This window comes from Lepus europaeus, chromosome 7 (assembly GCF_033115175.1).
Source record: "Lepus europaeus isolate LE1 chromosome 7, mLepTim1.pri, whole genome shotgun sequence".
NCBI classification, from domain to species: domain Eukaryota; kingdom Metazoa; phylum Chordata; class Mammalia; order Lagomorpha; family Leporidae; genus Lepus; species Lepus europaeus.
Window position 1 is genome coordinate 16,675,025 of NC_084833.1, and position 9,568 is coordinate 16,684,592.

At 40.7% G+C, this 9,568-nt stretch overlaps 1 protein-coding gene and 2 pseudogenes across 1 annotated transcript; all 3 read right to left on the minus strand.

Moving 5' to 3' along the window:
- Window positions 1-769: 769 nt before the first annotated feature.
- On the minus strand, window positions 770-4,857 carry LOC133763687 (uracil-DNA glycosylase-like; annotated as a pseudogene).
- A 2,692-nt stretch (window positions 4,858-7,549) lies between these two features.
- Window positions 7,550-8,370, minus strand: LOC133763688 (thioredoxin reductase-like selenoprotein T; annotated as a pseudogene).
- Window positions 8,371-8,582: 212 nt separating this feature from the next.
- LOC133764320 (olfactory receptor 4A47-like) lies at window positions 8,583-9,140 on the minus strand. The gene has a single exon (XM_062197988.1). The coding sequence runs from the start codon at window positions 9,138-9,140 to the stop codon at window positions 8,583-8,585; it is 558 nt and encodes a 185-aa protein (XP_062053972.1).
- Between the last annotated feature and the right edge of the window lie 428 nt (window positions 9,141-9,568).

Sequence of the window (9,568 nt, forward strand, 5' to 3'; positions counted from 1 at the left end):
CACGTTTTATTAGCAAACCTGTGCAGGCTAACTCGCTCACCTGGCTCAAAACAGCATCGCTAACAAGATCAGGCATGGAGGCGCACACTCAGTAAAGACTGTCTCTTTTTATAAAAGGATTGAAAAACATCTCTCTGCTTAAGCATATTTGTTTAAAAAAACAAACTCCAGTGTTGCAGAAAAAATATCACAGTGACTTCAGTCCATAAAAAAACAGCACATGGCAGTTGCTGCTGCCTTAAACTCCACGGCGGGAAAACCAGAGAAAACTCGCCCCTCCCAGTAAAAAACCAACACAACCCCTCACCCCCACTTCGTCCTCCCGGTTCAATTCCCACCACCCCTTCTAGCCAGTTAAGGTAATGGGATAAACCAAGGACACCACCTGAGCAATCAGGAAACTGAGCCCGCTTCTGAGCCAGACTTCTAGAAACTGCAGAGCATCCTCAAGCTTCAAGAGAGGACCAAGGGCTCCTTCAAAGACCCAGGGGACAGTGTACCAGGCCGAGACCAGAATGCCTTTAGAAGCAAACACGCAGCACCTGCACCTGCCGGGTGAACAGCAGCAGCAGCAGGCACCGGACCATCAGAAAAGTGCATGTGGCCCGCCGTTCCCCACCCAGGGGGGAGAGCGAGCCGAGGGAGCAAGTACGTCTTGGGGAAACTTCCCCCAAAGCCACCTCTGCCTTGCTTCAGGCTCTCATCTGATCTTGTCCGGAGGGGTTCAATGCGGAGACATGGGGTCAAAGGGCAGCCCCGCACACAGCACTTAGGAACCGGGAGCTTTGCGATGCCACGTGGTCGCGGACGAGCACTGTGGACAGCAGCTGCCCGGAGCCCACGCCTTCAGTCCCGGCCACAGCTCCGTCCAGTCGATGGGCTTCTTGCCAGACTTCCGCAGCAGCTCATTGGCTTTAGAAAAAATGCCTGCAGCCAAAGAAGCCTCTGTACACCGACCAGGGGGAGGGGTGGGCCGTCTGCAGGACGTGGTGCGGCTGCGGGTCGATGGCGCTGCCCTTCCTCTGAGCGTGGGAGCCCCAGAGCAGGAAGACGAGGCCACGGGAGCTGTGGTTCAGCCAGGACACGGCCGCGTCGGTGAACTGCTCCCAGCCCCTCTCCGTGTGGGAACTGGGCTGGTGGGCGCGGACGGTGAGCACACCTTGCTTGGCCCACCCGGAGAGATCTCCATGGCCAGGATGAAGGAAGCCTCCGTGTCTGCGGACAGCTCTTTGTAGATGTCTTCCAAACTGGGTGGAGGCGGGACAGGTCTGCGGACGCTGGAGCAGAGCCCGTGCGCTTGATTGGGTCCGTGATATGGATCCTGTCCCAGGACGACAGCTTTCACGTCTCTTGTGTCACACATCTGTGTCCATGTGAAGACCTGGTGTGGACGCGGATAAGCCGTGTGATGCTTGATAAAGTACGGCTTCCCGAGCTCTCCACAGACGTGCTTCTTCCCCTCTCCCCGAAGCCCACGGGCACGTTGCGGGCCGCGGCCTTGTTCCTCTGGATGCGGACCAGCTGCTCGGGCAGAGCAGCGAAGAGGGCGGCGGCCTCGTCCTGCCTGGCCCGGGCCTTCTTGGCGGGGCTGGCCGCCGCATCTCTGCTCTCAGCCGCGGCCGCCACGCCGGTCCCCGGAGCTGCGGGTGTGTCCCTTGCAGGAGGGGCTCGGGGAGAAGAAGGAGTTGAGGGTCTTTTGGCCAATCAACCCGAAGCCGACAAGGCAGCGAAGGCGCACCGCCCGGGGACCCGCTGGGCTGGTGACTCAAGCTATTTAATTTCATATAATAAATCCATTCTTCTTAAACATGCTAGATATGATTCTGCTTCTTCAGATAAGAACTGTGAAATGTGCAAATGCCCTGTATATGCAACATGGCATAATATCACAAATCACCAGCAAAATAAACACCAATGGTCTATCACCTCACCCTATTTAGAATGATTACAAAACACAGAAAGTCAAACACTGGTGAGACATGGAGAAAAGGGAACTCGTACACATAGCTGGTGGGAAAGTAAATTATTACATCCACCTGGAAAACAGAATAGAGATGCTTAAAAAAAAAAAAAAAATTAGAGGAGCCGGTGCCGTGGCTCACTTGGTTAATCCTCTGCTTGCGGCGCCGGCATCCCATATGGACGCCAGGTTCTAGTCCTGGTTGCTCCTCTTCCAGTCCAGCTCTCTGCTGTGGCCTGGGAAGGCAGTGGAGGATGGTCCAAGTGCTTGGGCCCTGCACTCGCATGGGAGACCAGGAGAAGCACCTGGCTCCTGGCTTCAGATCAATGTAGCTGTGGTGGTGGCTGCCATTTGGGGAGTGAACCAACGAAAGGAAGACCTTTCTCTCTGTCTCTCTCTCTCTCACTGCTAACTCTGCCAAATTAAAAAAAAAAAATAGAGATAGAACTTACATATATTATGTATAGATCTAAAATACATGAAATCATTATATCAAAGAATTATCCAAAGCTCCCATCATCAGATGAATGGATAAATAAGTGTGGTATATATAAATATGCACATTGGAATAGTATTCAGTCACACACATAAAAGAATGAAATCATATCACTCGCAGCAAAATGTGTTGAATTGGAGGACATAATTTTGAAAATAATTCAGGCACAAAAATACAAATACTACATGCTATCCTTTACATGTGCAGGCTTAATAATATTCAATCTGAACACAGAATAATGATTCCTATAGGTAGAGAAGGGTAGCCTGGATAGAATGATGTGGATAATGAGTATCAAAAAAGAGTTAAATAAAAACACTAATTTTCAAATAATAATCAAAGATTTTTAAATAATCAAAAATTGTTTCAATAATCAAATTTTCTAATAATAATCAAAAGACTATCAATCACAGTAACATTCTATACATTTTATGGGCAAAGAGAAGAAAGGAAGTGAAAGGCCCTAATCATAATGTAATGTTGAAGAAGGGAAAATTTAAATATCCTGAGATCAATATACATTATATAAATGTATGAAATGTTACACTGTGACCCATCAATATGTACAATTATTGGTAATACAGTTTTTTAAAGATTTATTTATTTATTGGAAAGGCAAAGTTACAGGCAGAGAGAGAGAGAAAAACAGAAAGATTTTCCATCTACTGGTTACTTTCCAAATGGCTACAATGGCAGAGAAGGGCAATTCAAAGGCAGGAACAATGAGTTCAACCCGGGCCTTCCATGTGGGTACAGAGGTCCAAGCACTTGGGCCATCTTACACTGCTTCCCAGGATACTGAAAAAGAGCTGGATCAGAAGAGGAGCAGTCAGAACACAATCCAGCATCCATATGGGATGGCAGCACAGCAGGCAGAGGCTTAGCCTACTACACCACAGCACTAGCCTCCATGTTAATACAGCATATATACTGTGTCTACCAAACTGAGCAAAATGTCTCCATTTCTATTTATCACAAAAATGAAAAGTCATCAGTGTCAGAAGCATTTACTTAGTAAGCATCCTTTTCACAAGAATAATTACACTTTAAAGGGGTAAGCAGTTGTGATAGTAATTTGCTCATCAAGTATTTATTAAGATTTATTTGAGGCCAACCTTTGTTCAAGGTGCTAAACACACTGGCACATTACTTGAAAACAAATCCTTTATTTTATGTCTTTATATATTCTGACTGCATAGTATGTTGACATCAAAAGCAGAGTAAAATGACTTTTACACTCAAACAAGCATGGACAAGAAAAATAAGACTGATAACTATAATAACTACAAGTCCTCAGAAGTCTGGGACCAGTGGATCAAAGAAGAGGAGAAATGGATTCAGATATGGCCAAGGGGAGAGAGTTCTTGTTGCCATCAAGAACTCCATTAAGTACAGTCAGTGCCTATGTGCTCTTCCTCACATCAGAGAGAGAGAGATTATTTATAACCCTTTAAAAAAATTTAGCTAAATTCCTTAGGCAAGTTGAATGTGTCTATTTTAATTTTAGGGTAATAAGAGTTGGTCATCATTACTAATATTATGAGTATTTAGTTCCACTAAGAGTATACTTAGATCATTTCATTTGATGTAACTCTATTATTCCCCTTCAACTGAAACTTTAAGGGGCATTGTTTTCCAAATATTCACATTATAAATGAGAAAGGTAGGATTTCAATTCAGGATTGTCTTCCTCAAACAAAAGACTCTCAACTATGGTCACAGACTAAACCCATCAGCCATTCCTAAAATTGTGCATATGATAATGATCCACAATCTCCCTGTAAACAAGGAAAACACTACAAATAAGATTCTTATATAAATGACTACTTAAAATGACAATATTATTGAGTTTTGCTCCAAATAATACAGCAGCAATAAATGATTTAATTTTTAGTGTTTAGGAAGAAAAGGCAAAAGAACCATACCAGATGTTCCAGTGTATCAGAAAGAGAAATAAGAGAATGAATGCCGAAAAGATTTCTATTTTCTACAATGTTTGATTTTTTTCTTGTATCAAATTAACAACTATTCTATGAATCATAAATATTGAGAACATAATGACCTCAAAACTTCTGCTGTGAAGGATTCTTCCTTAATGAATTGAATCCATTAATAGTCTCAGGATATGCAAATGATCTCTGGGAATATTGCTCAAGTCCACACAAAGATCTCCTACTGCATATGTTGAAAGCACATCATCCTTTTGAAAACCTGTCTACTGAACTAGACTGTGTGGAGCTGTATCCTGGGAATCTGCCCATCTAAAAAGTACTAAGATCCTGAACTTACACTGAGGATTAGCCGCAAAATGAACAACAGAACTATCTATTGGGATGTTTTAATGAAAAATAATTTACCTCTTCACTTTTACATCAAAAGGCATCAAACACAGAAACAACATGTTCAGGCATCAGTATTATACCTGGACTTCATTCTTAGATGCTATGTTCTTTTGCTTTATCATATAAAGGATATAGTCATCTTACGTTTAGAATATTTCTCTATTGCACTACATTTTGATCTACATCTTCTTCATAGCATAATATATCTGCATTTCTGGGAACTTAAACAGATCAACATAGGAGTTACTATGATATAACACTGCCAGAGCTCAATTTTTTTTGAGAAGTGGTCACGGGGTGCTATAGACACACATATATGCAGTACACAAAAAATACAATGACCACAGTCACATGGGAGACACCATGGAGAGGGCTTTGTGCATTTCCTCCAAGATTAGAAATTTCAATCTATATTGGAAGACCTCACAGGAGAGCAAAAAGGGAGAAAATGAGAAGATGAGCCACTCTTGGCAGCAACCATGAGAACGGAGTTGTCCACATAGGATGAGTTTCAGCAAAGTGTGCATCATAGCACACAGGTGGGCTTGCCACCGGGTCACACAGAAAGTAAGCCCATGATGAGTATTCAAACTGGGCATGGCCTGAGCCTGCAGCTCATATCTCTTCTTGGAGAAGGACACACTTGGGTTTCAATGCCTGGTCATCCTGCAGCACAGGGAGGACCACATAGTGGTCACAGACCAGCCCCTCAGCAGAATGATCTCAGCAGGACCAAGAGGGACTCAGTAAAGCAGCCCAGTCATGCATTCCCTGGAAGAGTTTGTTGTTGTTGTTGTTGTTTCCTTAGAGAAAACTGTCAGTTAACATTTTAAGGATCATGGAAGAAGCACAGCTGTTATCTATAGAGGATCAGTAACACAGCCAAAAATTGTAAAGAATATAAAAGGAATATAAAAGGAGACTTGACTAGATAAAAACACTTCTCTTCATGGACTGCCCTTCTCAAATCTATAGAGATATATATTGTTCCAAAAATAAAATCATATCCAAAATAACTGAACTTTGTCTTGTGACTAGTTTACATTGAATTTGAAAACATGCATTCCCCAAAATAAGCATGATTCTAAAAACAATTGAGGAGCTACAAGCCTTATTGGTAAGACAAAGGTATTATGCATAAAATGTTTACTCTGGGAGTAAAACAGGTTGACATTAGTGAAAGATGAATGGAAGTTTACTTTTATTACACAATTAAATGGGATTTTATTGTCCTTATTATACTATAGTTTGTCTTATTTTACAAAACAGAAGTATCACTAGCCAAATATTTCATATGTATACAACAGAATCTGATTGTAGAGAATTATCTGCACACCACAAAAGATCTTAACTATATAATAAAAGGTCAATAAAAAGGCACAAATAACAATAGATAAAACTAATTCTCAGAAAGACAATTTTCAATGAGAATGAATAAAATTATTTATAATCAATGTAACTGAAAATTGTACCCACTAGTTAACTAAACACCGTGTATTGACTATCAGATATAGATGTATTATGACTTCCTAGCTGAGACGATATACAAAACTATTAAAAAGCTTACTAGAGAGGGAACAAGTTGTTATTCATAATACAAACATGAAGTTATTCAGCATAATTAATGTAAATTTTTGAAAGAAAACAAATTTTCAAAGGACTCTTGGGTCCAAGGAGATTACCCCAGAAGTCAGACTGCCTTCATGGAGATGAAGAAACTTAAGTTGTTTTTCAGCATCATAAAAATTTATTTTCACATTTCTAAAGAGGTACATCCCTAAACTTTACAATTCCTCACTTATTTTTACCAAAAGATTTAAAAGGTAAATAAATAAAAGCTTTAGAATATCAAACCATGTTTAAAAATTCTGTGGGTTAATTTTAAAATCTGAGTCATTTGAAATGATGACAATGAAGGAATGTTTGTCAGTTAACCAAAGTTAACATTCAAAATAAGAAAGAGCTATCACTGGGACCCCTGTGACATTTTAAATCACTGTAAAGTCTGACCAATTGTTATCATTAAAAATGCTATTGCCATAATTAAATAATGTCGTTTATATTCCAAAGCATATTTATCTTGCACACCTTACACAATGAGGTATAAAGCCATGCTATACTAGCATTTTTATTAACATAACAAATAATTTCTTCAATAATGGCTATTGTGGTAAAACGTCCAATAATATTAGCCAAGTTTCTGGCATGTTAATGATCTTCTAATTAATGTAATTGTTCATAGACATGTGTAAACAAATGTATAAGCAACAAATTTAAATATATAAATTCATAAGCAATAAATATGAAATGTTACAAATACAACAAAACTACATTATAAATAATTTACTTTATTTCGTTAACACACAATAAACACACACACACACACACATACACACAAACTGGTAGACTACCCTGAATATTAGAGTTCCCCCTATAATATTGTATAATGCACTGTTCACAATTTGCAGTGTTTTGAAAACTACATAAATTGGACATGGCCAAATTAGAGATGTCTGATTGGACTCTTATAAAGTATATGGGAACTTTGGCTACATTCCAAAAAAGACTGATTTTTAAACCATAAAAAATGAAAATTCATATAAAAGAACCACAGATTTAATAGACTTCTTTGAAATAAATAAAATTGTAGATCAATTTTCTACTTTTTTCAAATATGACTAAGAAAGTTGCAATTCATGACTGCATTTAAAAAAGACTATTACCAGGATGTATTTGGGAGGGGGAGGAAAACTATACAGCATTACTGCACTCCAAGGAATGTGCTGAATTCCAAAATGTGCTAGCACTGAAAAACCATCTTGCCTTGAGGTTTTCAAGAGATACAAGGAGCCTGGCAAAAAAGCATCTGGTCTGTACTAACAGCTTGCTGTCTTCAGTACAGGCCTTCATAATGTCAGTCACACTGCTCTTGCAAAATCCCTTAATGTAAGAGTTTTCAGTGCTGATGGGTTGGGAATATGACCAATGGTGTGGGATTGAATCCATATGCACATTGAGTTTCATTTCATTGTCTAGAATTTGAACAAGTTAAGTTGTTGCATGGATGGCAAGTGACCAGATTCCAGCTTAGACCACACAGGCACATTATTTAAAATTATCTCAAAATGCACCTGTTGACATACACTGGTTCTCAATCATGTTGCTCAAGAATAAAAGCATCAGACATGCATAGACCTTATTTTCCTGGCCCCACTGCCAGATGCTAGGAGCTTGCATGCCAAAGAGGGCAGAAGGATCTTTGCCAACAATGATTAAGCCTATTAATACTACTTTGAAGACAAGAAAGATGCAAGTGTCTATATGTTGGTTGAAGGAGGTAATTCTCCCCTTAAACTCAGATGTCTAGGTACTGCTGCCTAATAACCTGCATGTACTCCTCAAACACCAACCTATACCCTAAGGAAACACAATTCTTGAAAATAAGCGGCATCCCCGCAGCAAACTGCATCTTTAATCTCTTGCTAGGCATGCTGCCCTGGTTGGCCGAGACCTCTCCGGGCAACCGCCGATGCTGCCACCAGACAAAGCAACAGAATCCTCATCTTAATTGTGCTAGCCGCTTTGGCCACCCTCAGACAGACTACAAAACTTAAGTTCTATCAGATGTGACTTTTCTTCCCCAGAGCTTCTTCATGGCATTTGTCATCTCTGAGTTTCTCAGAGTGTAGATTAAGGGGTTCAGCATGGGGGTTATGACTGTATAAAACACACTCACTGATTTGTCAATGGGGAAAGTCTTTGCAGGTCTTGCATACATAAAAATTCAGGGAACAAAGAAAAAAACAACCACGGTGATGTGGGAACCACAGGTCTGGAGAGCTTTCCGTCTCCCTTCCTGGCTAACATTCTTTAAAGAGTTCCAGATGACACCATAAGAGATGAGTAAGAGCAGGAACACAACAGCACAGATCACACCTCCATTGGCTGCCACTAAGAGACTAGTGACATAGGTGTCAGTACAAACAAGATTCAATAAGGGGTACATGTCACATGCATAATGATCGATGATGTTGGGGCCACAGAATGGGAGCCCATAAATAGTGCTGAGTTGAATGACTGAATGCAGAAACCCTCCAACCCAGGACACTACCAGCAGCACAACACACACCCATCGCCTCATGATAACCAAATAGTGCAAGGGCTTACAGATGGCCACATAGCGGTCATAGGCCATCGCCAACAGAATAAACACCCCTGATCCACCAAAGAAGTGCTCTATAAAGAGCTGGGTCATACATGATTGGAAGCTTATGGTGTTTTTCCCAAAGAACAAATCTGAAATCAACTTAGGCGTAATGGCTGAGGAGTAAAACACATCCATAGAGGATAAGCAGGCAAGAAAGAAGTACATTGGTGAGTCCAGGGTCTTACTGACAGAGACAGTCACTACAATGAGCAAGTTTCCCACCACAGTCAGAATGTAGACAATCAAGAACAAAACAAGAAGTATTTTCTGTCCCTGTGCATTCTGTGTAAGGCCCAAGAGCACAAAGTAAGTCACATTGTTCCTGGATTCCATCTCTTCTTCCACAGCTGCTGATTTCAGATGTGGGATATTGATTCCCTAAAAATAAGGGGGAATATATTAACTATTTGAAAAGTTTAATATTTCATTTAGTCATTCTCTAAAAATGCATATGAGGGTCTATTCATGATGAATCAGCTATAAACATGCAAAATATCAAGAGGGGTGTGGAATGGCCCCCTACACTTAGTGACTGGATACATAATCATTCATTCAAAGAAGGA

Bases quoted from the DNA above. Each gene is read 5' to 3' on its own strand.
- LOC133764320 (XM_062197988.1), bottom strand. From the start codon at position 9,140: ATGGATGTGTTTTACTCCTCAGCCATTACGCCTAAGTTGATTTCAGAT.